The sequence below is a fragment of the Elephantulus edwardii genome, unplaced genomic scaffold (genome assembly GCF_000299155.1).
Source record: "Elephantulus edwardii isolate Elephantulus edwardi_28Jun2011 unplaced genomic scaffold, EleEdw1.0 scaffold00046, whole genome shotgun sequence".
NCBI classification, from domain to species: Eukaryota; Metazoa; Chordata; class Mammalia; order Macroscelidea; family Macroscelididae; genus Elephantulus; species Elephantulus edwardii.
The window spans coordinates 11,378,315-11,399,051 of NW_006399796.1; the positions used below are offsets into that span (position 1 = coordinate 11,378,315).

Below are 20,737 nucleotides of genomic sequence, written 5' to 3' on the forward strand. Positions count from 1 at the left end.
AAAAAAAAAAAACCAACAAAATCAACAAGTCTGAATACACTAATATATGTGCCCGTCAGGACCTTTGCATTTGCTTTTTCATCTGCTGAAGCATTCTCTCCCATGTATGTGCACAGATTTTGACATAAACTGCATCACCATACCCCAAAGATGATTGATACTAGATAAAACAGCATTTTCAATGATCATTACTGGTAATCTCACTCTTGACTCTAAAAAGAGGGATGAAACACGTAAAGCCATTGATTATTGCTTTTAGTCACCAACCACAGTCATTAGTTCCCTGCTTCCTGTAGAAGCCAGAGTCATGAAAGATATTTACTTTTGCTTAAGTTTCAGCGAGGGAGTGAAAAGTAATGCCTCCTGTCAAACTATTAGCAGTGCTCTGTAATAGGTCATTTTCTTAATAAATTACTCTCTAGGGAAGGACTCTTGCCCATGGCACTGGTACCATTTTGGACTCGATAATTCTTTGAAGTAGTCCAAAACATGAGAGATGAGGCTTACCCCTCCTTGTCTCCAAGGAGTACTGCGGCTGCACTTTTTCCAAGACATTATTTGTTTGTTCTTTTGGCAGTCTGTGGGATATTCAATGCTTTTTTTCAGCACCACACTCAAAGGCATCAATTCTTCTTGGCTGCTGCAGCCACTGTTATAAACTAGCACTTAGTGTACTAGGGAGCTCTGGTGGCCTAGTGGCAAGAAGATAAGCTGCAATCCCAAAGGCATGGGGTTCGAATTCACCAGCTGTTCCATGGGAGAAGGATGGGAAATCTCCTGCGGTGTAATTACTGTGGCAAAAAAGCCCCTGGAGGTTCATCTGTGAGTTGGTTCAACTCCACAGCACACCCCACTACAGCAGCATACTTACCGTCCGGCACAGAGTGGCAATCAAGAAGAATTTGTTGGAATGCATGAGTTCATGAAGCAGTTAGCTTTGAACTTTTGGTATAAAATATTCTCTGGTAAACCAATTTAATAGCAGGTCAAATAAATGGCTACTGGACTGACTTTTTTTAATACCTTTTATCTATTGTCCAAATATTACAAGATTTACATCTTTCGAATATAACAGAAACTTGTGACAAATTTATAGTGATAGTTTGCTCCATGATTGGGTATAAAAGTAGTAAATATCTTGCCAACATGTATATGTTCATTGAAATAAGCAAAGTACCTATGTACCATATTTTATTTGTACTGCATTTTATAAAGAGAATTCTGGAGGTCATAGTCCACAGGGAGTTCTGCTGCCACCCCAAAAGCCACACCTCCAAGAAGCTGTACTGCAATCCCAGAGGTATGAGGTTTGAATCCACCAGAGGCTCTGCTGAAGAAGAAGGGACAATCTCCTCCTGTACCAGTCAGATCTGATTTGATGGTACACACATAAAAAAATAATGAAAATCAAAAAAAAAAAAAAAAAAAAAAAAAAGAAAAAGATGGGCAACCTCTTCCCAGTGATTTACAGCCTTGGAAACCCAAAGGAAGGTCATTTATGATTCAATATGTGCATATGTGAGTGGTATTTTAGACCATTAACAAAGCTGTCTTTGCAAATTAGGATGACTATCAGTCAGCTAGAAAGAACACGACACAGACGAGAAGCCGTTACAAAAAAAAAAAAAACCTTTTAATTCTGATTGCCAAATTATTTAAGGCAGGTATAAAAAAGGAAAGCATTCAATATACATTTTACATAAAATAAACTAGATTACAGCATAAAACAAGTAACCAGGCAATGGCATTAAAGTCTCTCTCTTCTAAAACTGGATAATTGTAAACATTTTAAAAGAAGGAAAAAAAAAAAAGGACTGCAGGACTATTCAAGTAATAGAACAATCACAGATGTCTCTGGTACGCACGCAGGCTATTGGGTTATTTGCCATTCAAGATTATCAAAAAGTGACACCTCATTATTCACAGATGCTCATTATTTCCCCATTTTAATCTTTACATTATATACAACACAGTTTTTGTGGTACTGGCAACCCCATGCCTTCCAAAAGTATATTTTCCACAATACACAAGTACAATGAAACAGTGACTACAGGAACATTTTACACTGATGCGTCTTTTAACAGGAGCCACCAAATAGACATCTAAATTGTACCAAAGTGTCATCATCACAGTTAGCCTTTCTGAGGGGCTTACAGGAAATATCTGAAGGGTATGCAAGGATCAGGCACACTGATACATAACATTATTTATTTACAATTTAAAAGGAAAAGGGGGAGAAAAGTAAACAGCCTTTTGTAGGGCTAACACTTTCCAACATGACAAATACATTTTTTTTGTTTTATATTTCATTTCCTTTACTGAGTGGTTTGCAACTTGGCAGCAGACCCTGTGTGCGAGCCTGGTTACTGATACAAAAAAGTAAAGAATATATATATATATATATATATGTATATATACATATATGTATATATACATATATGTATACGTATATATATATAAAACAGAAGTTTAATTACAGCAACATTTGTTACTCTGTGATAAAATCTGTAATTTACAAAAATGAAATGACTGGTTTTTGCCTGCCATTAAGGCATTTCAAATTAACACCATGGAACTGATGTCTGTATAAAGCGCTTCCCCATGTGATCCAGTCACATGACAACGGACGCTTCCACTCTTGTTACTCTCTGAAAAAGAAAAGAAAACTTTATCATAGGGTTTTAACAAAATTTAACAACAAAATAACCACAACATCAGCTTTTAAGTCTATTCATTTTGTAGTGCTCAATTCTATATAAAATTCTGAGAAACAAAAAAACAAAACAGGAAAAATAGCACAATGTGAAGTACAACTTCTTTTCCTTTTCCAAGCACTTTGTGAATATAAAAATAAGTATCAAAGAGTAAAAATCTCCTTCTGCATTATCAAAATAAATTCTCTATGTACAACTTTATTTTCAAACAAATAAAGGAGTTGTGATGAATTATTTGAACAAAACTATGAGGTGAATCTAAGAAAACCTCAACTCTTTAAAAAGTAATCAGTCTATTATTAATGTATATTACAGTTGAGGTTTATGAAATTTAAATTTCACATGAGTAATACTGAGAGAGTAAGCAAATCCATTACACTGACATAAATCTTAAGGAATTAAGGTTTTGGTCTAAGGATATGCTTTGTTGGGTCTTCCCATCTATCCATTGTCTCCCTTAAGATGTCTCTGTCTAAAGAGCCTCATAACAGAAGTTTATAGAATAGTCCTGGCCCTCCACAAGAAAAAGACTGAAAACCCAATTACAAAACGGCAAAAGACATGGAAAGAATTTTCACAGAGGAAGATATCTAAATGGCAAAGAGATAATTGAAGGACCGATCAAAATCACTAGCAATCAGAGAGATGCAAATTAAAACCACAATGAGGTACCACCTCACTCCAGTAACAGAGGCAAAGTTTAACAGGGCAGCAAGTAATAAATGTTGGAGAGGAAATGGGGAGATAGCAACTCTAAAACATTGCTGGTGGTACTGTAAAATGGTACAATCATTCTGGAAGGCAGTTTGGCACTTCCTTTAAAAGCTGAACACAGAAATTTCACATGACCCAGCTATTCCACTGCTTGAAATATATCCTGAGAAAATGAGAACTGAGGTATAAATGGAGACTTGTACAAAAATGTTCATAACAGCATTATTCACCATCATCATGAGAACATGGAAATAGCCCAGATGTCCAACCACAAACAAATGGATTGAGAAATTATGGTACATTCACACAATGGAATACTATGCAGCACATAGGAACAATGATTTTATAAATTATTACCTTACTTGAGAAGGACTAAAGAGTTGAGTGAACTAACTCAGTCCCCACAAGTACAAATACAGTATAAAACCATTATTGTAGAATGAACAGAACTATTCAAGGGAAGGGGATGGAAGCAGAGGGATGAGGATGTGCAGGGGGAGGGGGTTAATCATGAAGTTGTACAATTTGATGGGTGAGAGGTGAGGGAAATTGGAAGAATTTGTTCTGAAAAACAAAGTATTCTAATTTTGTAAATAAACTAATATAGCTTTCTTTTTAAAAAAGAAAGCTGTGTCTGTCTAGAAAAGTCCAAGGGTGGAGGATATTTACCTTCTTTGTGCAGGAAACATTCCTGATGCAGATGCCTGGGCAGCCACCTGCTGAGAGGCAACGAGGGCAGCAGAGGTCAAGCCTAATGGGGGGAAAAAACGCACATTTTCTTTGACACTACTTCTAGACAGAGAGGAACAGATACAACCTCAGTGGCAAATGGCTGCAGACTCAACAGTGGCAATTTGTCATTTCCTAAACAAACACATGAAATGTTTCATGCAACAAAGAAGGCATTAGAATGCTTTGTCTGTCTAATATCTATTCCTTACTGACTACATTCAAAGAGCATTTCATCTATCAGGCTTTGCATGGTGCTAAATAGTTTGCATGCGTTCCTAAGGATGAAGCTCAGGAAAAATAAGAGGTACCAGGCAGAAAAAAAAAACACGAATCAAGCATCACAGTGAATTATAAAAGTCACACGCTATTGATTTAGAATACAGTACTTTCATGATAACTTGTATCACTTTAACATTTCCCCAGTGATTGAACATCCTACAAGGAATTGTAAATCAAATTTAGAAATAGCTTCAACTTTTTCCCTGTAAGAGAAAGGTAACATGACTGAAAACAGCTCCAAACAACAAGTAGCCTAATAAGAAATTCCTTTTAATTCTAAAGAAAATGGTTTTGAGAGGGAAGAAGAAAAAAATAGATGAAGGTAAAAGTAGGAAATATTACTCTTTCTGTATCTTTTATTTGACAAATTTTCCCCAGATGCAATTTAAGACTTATATTATAAGAAGAGTGTCTGCATATGTGTATGTGTACACACACATACTTAATTTGTTACAGACGAAATGAGTTCTAAATAACTCATATTACTTTGCTAGCTCTTCTCACACTCAATAATATGTTGATTAGGAACTTAAGAGGCTTTATTTTAAGATCATCAGCTGACATCAAGTAGTAAAGAGTTAAATAAGTTGAATTTAAAAATAGATTTGAATAAACTCTGCATTTTTTTAAGCATCTTCACAGTTATTGTCATTTGCTGTCGAGTCAGAACCAATGCACAGTTGCCCCTCCAGTGGGTTTTCAGAGTCAGCTAATCACTCAAGAGGAGACTGTCCATCCTTCTCCCATGGAGCATCTGGTAGATTCGAACCATGTGCTTTTGGGATTACAGTGCTGTTTCTTAGTCCACCAGAGCTCCCACCTTCACTTATATTCACAAAAAAGGGTATAGGACAATTTGGCAAGATCCTAGCAAGTGGCAACAAGAGAGCCTACTCCCCACCCTCTATAAGGTGACAATCCTGGGGGGAAAAATGGTGCATGCTCAACTACAAAGCTTCCCTCATGGGAATTCCATGGCTTTCAAGAGATATTTCTCTTCTTCAACATTTAAAAATATGGTTCTCTTTCTCTGGAGCTGTGAAGAGTTCTTGAATTAGGTTGCAGGAAAATAGCAGACCTGATCATGTCATTCCTAATACCTCCATCGGCAAAGTACCACTTAAATAGCCAGTAGAAAGCAGTACTAGCAATTTCACCTGACTCCTTCCAACCCTCACTTTTCCTACAATGTCCTGAAGCAGCTATCTGATCTTCTGATTGTTATATTCACTGCCCAGACACTGGCCACCATCTTCAGCCTGTGAGGTAATAGTAAGCTGCTGATAACATCACCCAGAGACAATTATCAAGTGGTAGCTATTTCATGCCTCAGTAGGATACAAAGATGAGGGAACAGCCTTAGTTGTGACCCCAGGAAATACTGGCAAAAACCCATGCCAGAGCAAATTTTAATTTAAACATCAATATTTTTATTTTAAGACATGAAAGGCAGGTTTAGTAACCATTTTCTAGAGCGGAATGAATGAAGGCAGAATCAACAGAGCTGCTGACCTTGAAACGGGTCATATTGACCAGGGATGAGTGGGTAGCCCATGCCAACATGGGTGTGGTGATGCGTGTGCAGGTGCCGCTGACCAAAGGGAGAGTGCCGATCCCGCTCCCTTTCCGTTTCTCGTTCCCGCTCAGTGGCAGCCTTTTCCACAGGCTGCAACAGAAAGGAGAGAATGTACCCCCTTTAATCATTGGAGAAGAGCATGATGGTGCAGGATTTAGGCACTCCACTGCTAACTGAAGGGTGAGAAAGATGACAGCCTCCAAATCCTATGAAGGCAGGTCTAGCCCGTCTTGCAGGTTGGCTATGCACTTCCTCTATGGATATGGGTCTGGGCTTTTTTGTTTTTGTTCAGTCATCAGATAAACGACCAGCAAGAGTTCTAAAATGCCTCTATCCCTTTGACAGCATTGGGTTAATGACTGGAAAGGAAGTATTAAATAGAAAGCCTGCTTCAATTCAGGGAACTGAACCAACATTTAAAAATTTCTCCATCCAAAGAATCCAGTGGCATCGAGTGACTGAGACAAGAAGGCTTTTCTCTACGCTCTTAATTACAGGTTTACAGTCCACTCAACTTCACCCCAGAAGCAATATTTACACCTGGACTGAGGAAAGGCAATTTCTGCTACTTCTTTCAGGCTGAGCTCTCCAGTTGCATCTTCATTCTATTTCCATTTTGTGGGAAGAATCTAGCTATGTCTTAAACCTACCTGAGCCCCAGTTTGCATTGTTCCAATGTAAATACACGTCTAATGTTCTTTATGGTACAAGAGCCCACTGCCATTCACATGAAATGTTTCAGGAGTTATCCTGGAATCTTTAAATTCTGACCACTCAGAGAGAAAATCTGGTTTTCTCAAGTTACCCTTGGGCTAGAGGCTGAATGTTGCTTATACGTGTCTACTCACTAGAATGTGGCCAACCTTTCACTCTTCCTCACTCGATAAAAATTTTTGTTTTGCTCTGGAATGCATGCTCATAGAAATAGACCCATGAATCTCCTAGTGAATCTAGTTTCCAGCGGACTCACTGACACCACAGATTGCATATCCTAATGTATTCCAAACTTCCCTTTTCTAGCCAAGAATCATCACATCTTTTCCTTTTGGTCTCTTCACAACAATCTCTAGGACTAACAGTTGCTGCTAGGACTAGCAGTTGCTGTTTTTGGAAGGAGAACCTTTTTTTTTTTACAAAAATGTAACATTTGCATTGCTTCAGTTGAGTTAGAGAGATGTGACAATGAGTCAAACAAAAAACAGCAGATGCAGCCAGCACTCTTTAGCTAAGTGCCTTGCTTTTGCATACTAACAGTGTGGACACATTAAAAAATTCAGAAGCATGCCTGAGTGAAATGACCAGCTATTACATCTCAGGGACCTGTCAGCATTGCTTGCAATGAGCCTGCAAACACATGAGTGAATACCAGGGTCAACACAAGGAGCTGAACACTCAGATCTCTACAGCTGACAAGTCAACAACACATTTGAGTGCTGCTGGCAGGGCAGGTTTTATTGATATGCACGCACGAAGAGGCTACCTGCATTCATCAATTACTGTCTTGAGGTTTTTTTGGGCCTTATTTCGTATTGTCTTAGGTGAAAGAAATCTGAACCTGAAAGCAAAATACCTAATTTTAAAAAGCTATCTCAAAAGGAAGATATTTTAAAATAAGGCTCAAAGTGCCCAATAGGTCAAAAGCTTGCAGTCTCTGAACTATGTCACAAAATGCTAAAGGATCCTCTCATATGTTTTTCAAGAATATTCTGCTGGCTTCTATAAACTTCAAAACCACATAAGAGGCACACACCCTCCTGGGTATACAAGATACACTTGACTTTGCAATAGAAATGTGTGACACCACCCATGTCATCATGTATGCACACATATGTCCATGGCCCCACAGGTGAAAGTACCATATTTTTGAACACTCCATTCCTTATGGAGCACCCTGAAATCACAGCTGTGGTCTAAACTCATTTCTGTTTCAGGGATGATCTCTAGTTTGTCCCCATTCTCCCTCACACATAACAATAACAATAAAAGGAGGCGTACAGGGGGAGACTTGCTGCGGTACTGGTTGGCATGCTGCTGGAGCAGATCCAGTGCTTTAGATTCAGTGGCTGTCTTCGTGCTGATGCTAGGACTTGTATTGACTTTCTCTGCCTCTTCCCTCCCTGACATCTTCCCATAAACAGGATAATGAAATCCTGGAGAGAGATAGGCCCCTGCAGATAAACAACAAATGCCACATAAAGTTATAGGTTACATCATATTTTTTTAAAAAATTAAAAAAAAAAAAAACAACAAAAAACCCCACCAATTTGGGATAAGAGTCAGAGATCTTAAAATACAAAATTACATACAAAAGGGTTATATTACTATTCAACTGTATCTAGGTTCTCTGACTTTCCTCTCCCAGTTAATTCATCCTGATGAATGGAGGGCATAAACAGAACTGGGCTTACACTCATTCCATACATTTATGACTCTGCATAAGTGAAAGGAATAGTAACAGAAATGATTATGACAGTAAGTGCTTAGACTATTTTCATAGGCAATAAGGTATCTGTCAATCTAATGGCTACAGTGGACAGTCAGAGTCAATGGAAGCTAAGAACTGACAGGTCATTTAAAAACAACCACTACCACCACCACCACCACCACCACCATACCCCATCTTATTTCCATTTAGTCTTTGGAACTTTAAACAGAACAAAACCCAACAAAATAAATAGTGTTCTTGATATGTCTAATTTATGCAAAGTTTTTAGATAGCTGGCACCTTGAGCTTATCCTTTTCCCTCCAAAGTAATTAGAATCGACACCACGTACCGGGGTAGCTGTGCATGAGGACGGGAGAGACGGCGCGGTATGCAGGGTGGCTGGGGTCATACATCTGTGGGTAAGGATAAGCATGCAAGTACTGTATGTATGACTGGTGTTGACTCATGGGCGAGGAGACAGCCACTCGTGTTCCCCGAGAGTCCTTCCAGTTCACAGGTGTCTTTCGATCATCATTTTTCAACTTGTTGTCTTCCATTGACTGAGAATCAGGGCGCTTGCCCTCTTTGGGCTCCTCTTTGATGCTTGTTAATGACACAGGAAGGCCAGAAACACCGCCCTCTTTATTAGGCGTTTTCCTTGGACTATCCTCTTTTAATTTCTTCTCTCTCTCAAGATCGTCTGACTTTTGCTGATCCAGGTATTTGGGTTGGTACACATAATGATGCCATGTCCTTGAATCTGGATCCTGATTTTGAAAAGAAAAAAAAACCAAAGGAAAGATTTGTCTCGAAGTTTCCATTTCCAAAAGGAACACATTCATCACTGTGATGGCATTATCACTATTACTTTTAACACTAACATTTATTTATGTGCTAGGCCCTGTGCTAATAGCTATACTTCTCCCTCTCACTCAAAGTAGTAATGGCTGTGGTAGGCATTATTATTGATTTTTTTTTTTAACAGAAGAGGAAAACAAAGCTTTTACAGTTCAAGCAACATCAGCATCACACTGCTAGGGGCTGGGGAGCTAGGCAGTTAGGCTTCCTATTCAAGTCTGTAGGAATTTAGAGCTGGGCCCTAATAATGTCATTTCTCAACATTTCAGTACATCTCTGTCCTGTCATCCCAACTCAGAGGTGTTTTTTTGTTTGATTGGTTGGTTTTTTCCCCCCAGCTTACAGAATTCTTGATAGGGCACATTTAAATCAAAGCTACCAAGATCATTTAGAGGGAGAAAAAAATGTCATTGGCTTCCTAACATTCTCATCGATCATAGCTGAAGCTTAATAGTGAACACTGGTTCACTTTTCATTATGTGCTAACTTCTTAAAACAAAATTTCAAATTAACAGCACATATTTTGGCTTTCCTATTCGAAAACAAAGCCACTTTTTTTTTTTAAAAAAAAAAGCCATCTTTAAACACAATAGTTGTGTACATCTTTTACGTCCCTGTGAAGTCACAGACTGACTAAGGTTCCCACAAACGAAGGAAACCAGAAGTCTGTAAGGCCTCGGGGACACCATTCCATTACTGTGTAAACTCCCTGGGCACAAGGTCCAGAGCAATACAGTTTGGAGCTAAGGCATATGGCAGGAATGTGTGAGTGGAGAGGAATCCATGACTGTGACCCCAGTAGAGGAGGGACCCAGAGATACCAGAACTAATGCTCTCAGGGCTGTGATGGGTCAAGATGCTGGAACTGTGACACCAAATGTTAGTGCTACCATATGTGTGGCTCTGTAGCACCTGGCTTTCAGGAGTGTTTACACATTTACCTCGGCCTGGCTGACCACAGAGGCTCCCTCACCTCACCTCTAAACTCATCTCTCCCTCCATACAAACACTCAACGCTGAGCTCCACTTTGGGACATTAGACTTAAGACTGAGATCTAGGTCTCAGAAGCTAAGTCAAAGACATCTGGGTGAGCCACCAACTTGATTAAAAAAAGGGAAAATGGGAATGTGGGGACCCAGTTTCAAAAATTGCTAGATGATACTGAGAGAAATTTGGAAAGGGGAAAGAATGCATACTTGTAAGCAGACTCCGTCTCAGCGTCAGATAGGAATTCAGTGCCCATGTGGTTAAATGCTCTCATTTAGACCAAGCAGGAAATTCAGAGACCTAGTCAATGAATATCATGGAGCCAGGGCCAACAAACCTCATGTCCATCACTCCTTTTACTACTCACATGACAAAAAAGGTAGTGAATCATTTTCTATTTCAGAGCTACCCAAAAAACTCCTGAGAATCTCTGAAAACACTTTTAAAGATAACAAACCCTACTGCTGGCTCATTTCTTTTTTGATAAGTCCAACCACATCCAGCCCAGACATGTACAATTCTCAGACTGCTCGCTCCCCATTGGGGCCACGTTCCACAGTCTTACTTGTTTAAATCTCGAGGTTGGGTCTACACCTGTCTGCTTCATAGAGTCCATGACAGATTTCATTTCTACAGCCTCCTTAATAAGCTGGTGGTTTTCCATCTGCTTAGCTTTGAAGCTGTCGGCCTGAAGCTGCTGCTGGTGATTGGAGAGAAGCTGCGATTTACCTGTCTCCTCAGTTTTATTAGGCACTGATGGCCCTAGCTTAGAATGGGTTTTGTTAGGCTCTGGAGTAGAGGGAGCTTTTGAGATTGTAGCCGATGGCATGTTTTTCTGCTTACTGTCCTCCTTGCCCAACTCCTTCAGAGGCAGATCGTTTTTCCTTTCACAGTCTCCTCTCCCAGCCTGGGCCATTTTCTGCTCTGCCAGCCTCTGGTCCTCGTAGTACTTCTCGTACTGCTGTCTGTAGGCTGGGCTGGTGGCCATGAGGGACTTCTGGTCCACATAGAGCCCATAAGCATACTGGCCATAATACAGGGACTGGGCCAGGGCAGGGTGCCTCTGTGTGATCACTGACTGGTGCTGCGGCTGGAGGGCGGCCGCGTTGTGGTCCACTTTCTTAGAGTCTAACTGCTCTGCCCTGTCTTTTTTCTCCGCGTCTTCCTCAGACTCCTTCTTGATCTTCATCCCCTGGGGACACGCGCCGGTCCCAGCAGGTGGGGCGCTGACCTGTCCAGGGTGCATGTAGCTTGGAGAATAATAAGGATCGTAGCCATGGTAATAGGGAGAGTGGGACTCTTTCATTTGAGATGATTGTGCTGCAGTCGAAGAATGTCCTTTGACAACACCGTCCTTACTGGAAAGAATATCCGCTGGAGAACTGGCCTTCGACCTCATGCCCTCCGACCTGCTGTCAGAAGCACCATCGTCTGCAGCATCAGAGATGTCCGAATAGGCAGGGCTATTGGTTTTTGCTGCTGAGCTCTCTGCCCCATTTTGTGTCAGCACATGCAGTGGGGCCATGGGCGCCTGTCCGTTCACCAGAGTGCTGCACTCTATTCTCGAGGCGCTCCCTATGGAAGGGCTGGGGGCGTTGTCTGTGAAAGTATAAACCTTATCAGCTTCCGCTTTGATACTGGCCATGCGGCTCTCTTGAGACTCCGACAGTCCATTAGCCAGCCCTTCACTCTTGCTGAGATGGTCCTTTAAAAAATGCCCAGCTAAATCTTTCCCGGCTCCCTTGGAGTCCTCGAGCTTCCCCAGCTTGGCGTCCATTTTCGGGCTTCCCGTCTCTTTTCCCTCTTTGTCTTTTAGCTTTCGCTTCTCCTTTTTCTTTTTGTCCTTCAGTGACACGAGTGCTGGGTTGACAGTGATGGGCTCTCCCATAATGGTGGGCTTTGGTTGGATGGGTTTCAGTGGAGGACTCTTTGGTGTTGCCTGAACCACGGTGGTGGTGAGGGAGGGCAGGCCGGGGATTGTCCCCGTAGTGGTGGTCGTAAAGGCTGCAGTTGGTATTGCAATTAGCTGAGGGGGGGTAGGGGCCGGAGCTGGGGCAATGGGCCGAGCAGTTTTCAGTTTGGAAAGATTTTTGTCCATTTTGCAGTTGTTTGCTTTCTTGCCCTTTTCTTTCTCTCCCAAGTTTTTCTTGTCAATTAATCCTTCCGCTTCCAGCTTGGGCATTTCAGCAGCCAAGCTGCCGTCTGCAGTGGCACAGCTGTCCAACGTGGCTGTCATGTTGGAGATCACAGGGAGGTTGTTGAGATCATTGTTCAGGCCCTTCTTTTTGCCAGAATTCTTCCCACCTTTCGAAGTAACAATAGAACCCGGACCGCTGCTCATGAGTTCTCGCTTTCCCTTGGGGGTCCCAGGGGGGTTCCCTGAGCCCGGGGACACTGGTGCCTTCATCTGGTCATAAGTTGATGCGCTTGTGCTTGCCTCGCTGCATTCCAGGGCCACGTTGCTCAATGCTTCCTCACAATCTGAGATCTTGTCTTCGCTGTCTGGCTCAAACTCCAGCTTGTTTTCTGGGTCTAAATGTGCGTGAGCCTGGTGGTACCTCAGGCCATTAATGTGCTTGTACTTTTTGTTGCAGTTTGGGTGGGGACAATCGATCAACACTGGAGATGAGCAGCCTTGGTCCAAAAAAGCAGTCTCTGGTTTCCCTTGCGGGGTGGTAGGGGTACTCCGTGAATTTGTGCGGACACGCTTCCCGGGCTTGTTGTCCTCAGAACTGGAGTTGAGGTCCAGCTCCATCGGAGGCTTGTTTTTCCTTTTGTTGGTAGATGAGGGACTGGCTTTGATGTCCTCAGCGGCACAATTTGGGGGTGTCCTTCGGCCACTGGTGTTGAGGCTGCCCCGCCTCCCTTTCCCATTGGCGCCCCCTCTGTTCTTGTTCTGCAGCCCCCGGGACTCGGTGAAGCTGGCCTCAGCGCCGGGGGCGGCTGCTGCAGACCTTGCTCTCTTGCCTCGGCCCCGGCCCCCTCTCATCTCCAGGTCGCTTGTCGGTGACTCACAGAACCTAGGAAGTAAGTGACACAAATTAAAAGGTGCATCTCAAAAAGCACCAGGTGACATCACAAGACACATAATGCTGCAAAGAGTCATCAGCACCCAGATAAAACTCGAAGGCTGGGCTCAACCCAGGCGAACGCACCCTGTTTTGCTTTAGAAACCCAAAGAAAGAATATCAGCCTAGTTCAAAGTTTCTCTTTTGAGGAAAAGAAGACAAAGGAGGGGGACGAGGTGGGGAGTAGTGATCTGATAGAAAGGAAACTCAGCATCTGCATTTTACTTCCCGAACCTAAAAGCCTCATTTCTCTTTTGCCTGGCTTCAATTACAAGCAGACTTTTATGTATTATTAATTTTTCTATACCGTTTCCTTGCAGAGAAGGTGTGGGGGAGGGAGAAAGAAGGAAAAAAGAGAGCTTGAAATAAAAGGCGGAGTGCCCACCTGGGAGGGGCCCAGTCGTGCTTGGTGCAGTCCAGCAGGGTCCCCACGTATGTTTTATTCCTCCACGTGACATTGACCACTAAGACACCTGTGAGGGGAGGCAATAAAAGGGACCACAGTTAGTTCTCGCACTCTATTTCCGGTGTATCTATTATCATTATCATTATTATTTTCACCAGTAAAGTTCTTATTCTTATTTGATTTCAAAAGCTGTGGTTTGCATTCTTCCTCTTTCTGGTTTCAGCAACCTCAAGTTAAAAACCACAGGAAACTGTGTGTCTGTGTGTGTGTGCGGGCGCGCCTGTGTGCTACAAAAGGGTGAGCCTGTGTGTAATGGTGTAATCAAGATACTGCTGACAGAAGGAAATGGTTTTTGCCATGTCCTGCTGTAAAACACAACACTCACCTCTTAATTTTTCTATTATTACACATAATTGCTTTCGTTTGGCAAGCAGCCAACATAAACTAAGAGCCAGTTACCAGGGCTTAAACCAGAAGGTAACTGAAAAGGGCCCGTTTTGTTTCCATTTCCACAGTATAAAATAAGGGTGATTTTTTTTTTATTTCTTAGAAAAATTATGGAGGGTATAATAAAAGGAACAGAGTAAAAGTCGGGGTTCAGACAGAGTCCAGACAGTCAGCTATGACTTCTCATTCTAAATCGCTCCTTGACCTTGTGAGACAAGAATCAGCTTTGGGAGGGTATCTGTTTCACTGTTTGGTCTTGTTTCATATTAAGGGTGCCTAAAATAACCTCTTAAGAAAATAAATGTGCACAATAGATTTGCTCTTGAGGTTATCTTTAGAATCAACCCTAGTAAGCATCTGCCACAGAGGATTAAGGAAAAAAGAAATCTCAAAACCAACACACTTGTTTCCTGCAAGCCATTCTGCTTTCCCCAACTGTTTTGCAGACAGACAATTTAATTTAGCACTGCATCTGTGAATTACTAAACTTAAGTGCACTTAGTATACCAAATGTCACAGAGAAACAAAATATAACATCCTCTTTATTTCTCTAGAGTACAGGCGCCATATTAAAAAAAAAAAAATCAATCCTTTAAAGCACATGTTAAAAGGACTTGGATTTTGAGACATACATAAAATATTAGGATAAGGAAATGAAATATTCAAGTTAGCCTTTGTTTTCTTTTCTGCACCGACCCCCCATTCTTTCTTGGAAATGTCAAGAGATGTTACTCCAAGTCTATGTCTGGCTGGTTTGCTTACTTGCGTTACACTTGCCATTTTGAATTTTATAGAAAACCAGTACTAAAAAAAAAAAAAGAAAAGAAAAGAAAAGAAAACCAGTACTGAGCTCCTTTATGCCAAGGGAAATTTCCCAAGGTAGGGCTCATTTCCTTGGGAGCATTTTAACTACAGGTAAAATATTTGAGTGGTTGGGATTCAAGTACTGGAGAATGATGGATTCCTGTTTCAAGTCTTGAAAGAAAATTTTAAGATTGTTTCCCATATGGCCTATGAAGCTATTATTTTGGTCACAGCTGAATTCACTGAGGGTTGCAATTGTTTAGCAGCCCTAAAATCAAGAAAAAAGAACAAAAAACCCTCCACCCAAAACTAGGATGAAGCAAAGCAAGCATTTCCTGAAATCACTTGATTCTATGCTAAGTCCCTTAAGGGGAAAATTAACCACTGAGTATAAAAATTCACATTGAGATGCGAATCAATGGTAATTAGGCATTTGGTCAAAATTTTCAGAAGACAGAACAATTGGAGGAAAGGATTCTTTATGAGCACATCCCTTCAGGAAAAGGGGGAGGTAGGCGATGGGGAAGACGAGCTGGTTTTCTCATCATCCGCTCTCTGGGGCACTGTGTGTGGTGTCAAAGACCTTTGCAGCTGCTTAAAATTCTTTAGCATGTCAGCTATATTTACAATCCAAGAATATATCTGTATTGCCAGAAGGTTATACTGCATTTTAGGTTTAGAAGTAATAAGCTGGATCATTGCGTTCCGGAGTCCCTGATGTAGCACAAACGTATAATTAAAATAGCATGAAAAGAAACATGAAAGAAACAACAAACCCTCCATTCTTGCTGTAATAAAATTAAAAACAGGAAAAGTCTGCACAGACACTTAACATTTGTCTGCAGTGAAAGGCTTTTGTTATTGCTTTTCCCCTAAGGGTTTCACGTTTCCAGCAAAAGCTGGCTGCCCATTGGCCAGCGTCTGCTGCGAATGCTTGTGTCTGATTGGTTAGGCCAAGGGCGGCCACCCGGAGCACCCGAGGCACTGGCCTCGGATAAATGAGCTTCACGGAGGTAAAAGGATGCAACCCCAGCGGCTGCCCGTGTGAGTTAGGGGCGTCTAGTGGAGGCGGCGGGAGAGGGGCCATGAAAGCCGGGGTTCGCGGGCAGGACGTGCCCCCACGACGTGATAGGGCTGCCTGAGCTTTCCAGCACTTTAAATCAACACTGGATTGTTTTGCACTAACAAGGCCAGTCAGTGTGACCAAAGGTTGGTATCCACTTGACCATGTTATGCTTGCCAACCAAGATTCACGCCTCTGTGTTGCTACAGATAAACCTCCAGCAAATTCAGGACCTTCAGAAACGAATTCCTTGTGGCAAAACAGGATATGGACAAGTCTATGGGGCTGGGACACTGGTTATTAATCACTTCGAAGTTGTCACAAGGGCGAAACAGGCATTGTGACTTCCACACTGTAAAAATATTCACATCACTTGCAGCTATTTGGAGATACGGGAGCCAACGTCTTATCTAAATACAAGTGATCTTTTTATTACCATTATTTTTTTTGCACTCAGCAGGAATCAAATCCTGGAAGGAAATGAAGATCCATGCTCAACTCCAAGGTGCCCAAATCAGTCGTCCTAAGTTTTCAAAAAGGCTTACATAAAAATTGTAAAAATAAATGCACTAATCTCAGGGAAATGTTAAACTGTCTCCATCAAGCAGTGCGAATTAAATGTGTGCCTAGAACTATTTTTCTTTACAAGTGGCTTCAGAATGCCACAAAGCATTTATATCTGCATAGAATTCAGGAGCGAATATACACATGCACATGTTTATATAACCAAATCTGCCTCTCTATTGGAATGAAGGCTCAAGGAATGTTCCTCATATAAACTACAAAGTGCATTGTTTCTTTGTAGGGAAGTCTATGTTTAGACAGCATCTTATTTTGAGAAGCCAAGTATAAAGGTGGTGTTTTACTCTAAAAGATGTAAATGGCTTATCATTTTACTTTAGTCTCAAAATCTTGAACATCTTGTAACCCAAGGCCATAAAAAACAGACTATACAGACTACTTAAAGGCGTGAATGTTCAAAATCAAATTGTTGTTGTAAGATGCCTCCTAAATGACTACAACTTACAGTGACCTCTCCTAATAACATGTCCTTTAAAGGACAACTCGAAATTTTATCAATCATATTTCTCCATTAACTTGTGTAAACTGAAAATAAAGATGCATTTAGTCCAAAAATATTTATTTTCTCTCAGTGCTCATTTATTCCCTTATAGCCTCATAGCCTATGAATTAGAGGCACTGAAGTCTTTCTTCGTGTTCTCTGGTATCCTCACCTCTCTGTCTTAGATCACTTGGGTTTGTTGGTTTTTTTTTTAAATTTTTTATTTTCCCCAAAAGCTAGTGCCTGCCTTAAAAAACAAAACACTATGTTAAAGAAAATCTAATAAAACAACAGTAATACAATAATCTAAAACAACAGTAATAAAAATATCACGGATCAAGAGAGCAGTGGCAGAACAAAAGGGAAAAAAAGCAAAAAGAAAAAAAAACAAAAAAAAAGAGCAGCGGATGGTTTGCAAGAATGCTCTGTACACATGGTTTTCTTTGTACTGTCACCACTTGGTCTCACATACTGATACATAGTCTAAGATGCCCTGTTGTTAGCTGGCACTGAGCCGCCATATGTACAGAGCAGAAGTGCTCTAGAGGATTTTCCGTGATAGGACCTTTTGAAATCAGACTTACTTCTGAGGTGTGTCCAAGTGGATCTGAACGCTCAACCTTTTTGGTTGGTAATCCAGCACTTAGCCATTTCTGTTACCCACAGGGTCCTTTACACATTATCAACAGGACACTTAAAAAGAACATGGTCTGTACCACATTGCCCAAGGACACTACTTCTAAATGGCAAAATAGCATCAAGTTTCATGGTCATTCCATTGCCACTATGTTCTAATTCTTATTTCCTCTTGTCAGTTGTAGTAATTATCTCCATGGTCTGGTCCATCCTTAAGAAGCAGTGGTGATGCAATGAGATCATGCTCAGCTGCAAATCAAAAGGTTGACTGTTGTAATCCACAACTGCTGTTACAGAAAGGCGCTACAGTCTTGGAAGACCCAGAAGCAGTTTTATCGGGTTGCTATTTACTAGTATTAACTTGTTGGCAATGGGATGAGACCTATCCTCACCAAGGATTTGGTGAAAAAAGAGGTACCTCATTAGCACTTGGAAGTCAACATTGTTTTGGCTGGAACTCAATCTACTTATTAACTACACAGGAGAAAGAAAGATGGGCAGTCTCCTCTCATTAAGAGCTACAGGCTCAAATCTCATGGAGGGTTAAACAGGAGTTACAACTGACCTGACTACATTGTGTTGGGATTTTTTTTTTTAAATTAAATTTTATTAGTATTAATGAACATTTACAAGGATTTTGGGTTTTCATTCCTTCATTGATGTACCATTCTCTCTACCCTCTTCCCTGTGTTGGGATTTTTATCCTGTTTACAATTCCAACTGTGTGTAGCCCTGGGTAGCCAACTTCCTCAACCATTTAATCCTAACTCTGGTCTCAGCTGACTTAACCAGTGATGGGCACCTGAAGTAGACTGGGGTTACAATCAAAAAGACAAATTCAATTCTATCTCTTCTATGAATCCTCTCCAGTCATACACATATCATACATACCACCAAAAGCATGACCGTCCTTCCAAAGAGAAACATGGATGCCTTAACTCCTCTACTTAGAGATATGACCATTTGGAAATAGTTGGTGTCCCGTCCTCTGCCCCTGCCAGTTATGCAAATGTGGTCAGACCAGAGTTGTAGTTATGTACCATCTAGTTGGCACTCACTCAGAGCTGACCCCGAGTGGGTTTCAGAGGCTGTAAATTTAACTGGAGGAGACTCCCCGTTTTTCTCCCTTGGAGCAGTTGGTGGATTCATGATGCCTGCCTTTGAGTTGGCAGTGCCACCTCCTTACTTGCTCGACTGGGTGTGTCCTAAACCTACAAGCTCTTGTGTGATTCCTTATAAAAGAACACTGCAGACACCAGGACGCAGAAGAGACAAATCATGTGGGTAACCTATCTACTGGTCAAAGAATACCCTGGGGAACTTTTCCCCTATTGATATGGTGGGCCTTTTCCCTCTTGCTGATTCCTTGATTTGAACTTCAATCCTCTACCACAACTCTGGAACAAGAAATCTATTCTTTAAAGTTAGGGGGTGTGTGTGTGTGTGTGTGTGTGTGTGTGTGTGTTTACAGCAGCTGTAGGAAACTAAAACACATACCTACTTGGGTCTCCACCTCTTTCTTTCTTTCTATCTATCTATCTATCTATCTATCTATCTATCTATCTATCTATCTATCTATCTAAAGTCCTTTCACCAATGCATGTGCACAATATCTATGATTTCCTGTCTTTTGTGAATCTACTGCTAGGATTAACTTTCTCAGCCTCCCTACCAAGTGAGTTAGATGTGACCACAGACTGACGTCTATGAAAGAATGTGAGCTTCCACGATGCATGACAGTTCTAGGCTTACCTCAGAAGAACCTCCACCTTCTTGTTTCTTCTCCTTCTTAGTTACCTAATTTGTTATAATAAATACCACAAATGGTGGCCTTAACAAACACGTTTCATTTCTTACAGTGTAGGAGGCCAGAAGTCTGAATTCGGAGAACCCGTCGTAAAAGAAAGCTTTTTCTCTTAGTCCTTGTTTCTTTTCAGCTTCTGTTTCTTAAAGATTTCGTATGGCACGGCATCTATCTTCCTCCATCTGTGCTTGCTTGCTGGGTTGCCTGCACAGTCTGCTCTTTTTATATCTCAAGAGACTGACTTAAGACACATCCTACACTAATTAGACCTAGTTAACATAACAGAGAAAATTCATTCCCAAATGGTATGCTGTTGTTGTTGGATACCATCAAGTGGGTTCCAACTATTAGTGACCTTATGTAAATGGAAGAAAATATTGCTCAGTCTGGCTCCATCCCCACTGTGAAGCCATGGTACCAATGCATCTTTTTGAGAGTCTACTTCTTTTCACTGACCATCCACTTTACCAAGCATGATGTCCTACTACAGGGGCTCAATATCATCAACTGGAACAAGTTCAGGGACTGATGGTAGAAGAGACCATCAATTGTTCAAGTTGCAAACTCAAGACAAAGCTGATGATGAAAACAAGTTCACTGGAGCCAAAGGCAAATGAGGCAGGGTGTGTGTGTTTGTGGATATATAAGTATCTTTAGCTCACCTGAATGTAAGGAGCAGTTCTAGAATAGCTTTGACACACTGAACATTTATGATCAGACCTGCTGTGGGATAACATCAAGGATCTCACAGATAAAGCAAGAAATCTTACACTTTCTTAAAAATAAGACAAAATAGATGCCAAACAAGACTCTGAAGTTTGTTCTTCAATGTAGAAAAGCCAAAGCAAAGAGAAGAAAAGGAAGAAATAAGAAAGTTTAATAGAAGATTTCATAGGGTAGCTTAAGAAGACCATAGAAAGTGAAATGTGCAAAGGCTGCAGTTTGAAATCAAAAGGGAAGAATACACATAGTACTTATCAAGCTGAAAGAACTGGAGAAATTCAAGACTCAAGCTGTAATATTGAAGGAGTCTATGGGAAAAATACTGATATTGCAAGAAACAAAGAAAATGGAAGAATTACTGAGTCACGTACCAGAAATGTTTAGTCTGCCATTTCAGATGGTAGCGTATGATAAAGATAATGGTATTAAAAGGAAA

General features: G+C 41.1%; 1 protein-coding gene across 2 annotated transcripts in view; it reads right to left on the minus strand.

The window, feature by feature from the left end:
- Positions 1–1,616: 1,616 nt before the first annotated feature.
- ZNF608 (zinc finger protein 608) overlaps positions 1,617–20,737 on the minus strand; it is a 139,246-nt gene continuing 120,125 nt past the window's right edge. Inside the window, exons 4-10 of one of the 2 annotated variants that reach the window (XM_006886001.1) lie at positions 13,741–13,828; positions 10,853–13,307; positions 8,791–9,208; positions 8,011–8,183; positions 5,952–6,105; positions 4,098–4,179; positions 1,617–2,648 (exon numbers count right to left, since the gene is read on the minus strand). In XM_006886001.1, the coding sequence (XP_006886063.1) occupies positions 2,642–2,648; positions 4,098–4,179; positions 5,952–6,105; positions 8,011–8,183; positions 8,791–9,208; positions 10,853–13,307; positions 13,741–13,828 (3,377 nt within the window). In that variant the 3' untranslated portion in view covers positions 1,617–2,641. The remainder of the gene's footprint in view (positions 2,649–4,097; positions 4,180–5,951; positions 6,106–8,010; positions 8,184–8,790; positions 9,209–10,852; positions 13,308–13,740; positions 13,829–20,737) is intronic. The other variant, XM_006886002.1, reaches the window with a different exon arrangement.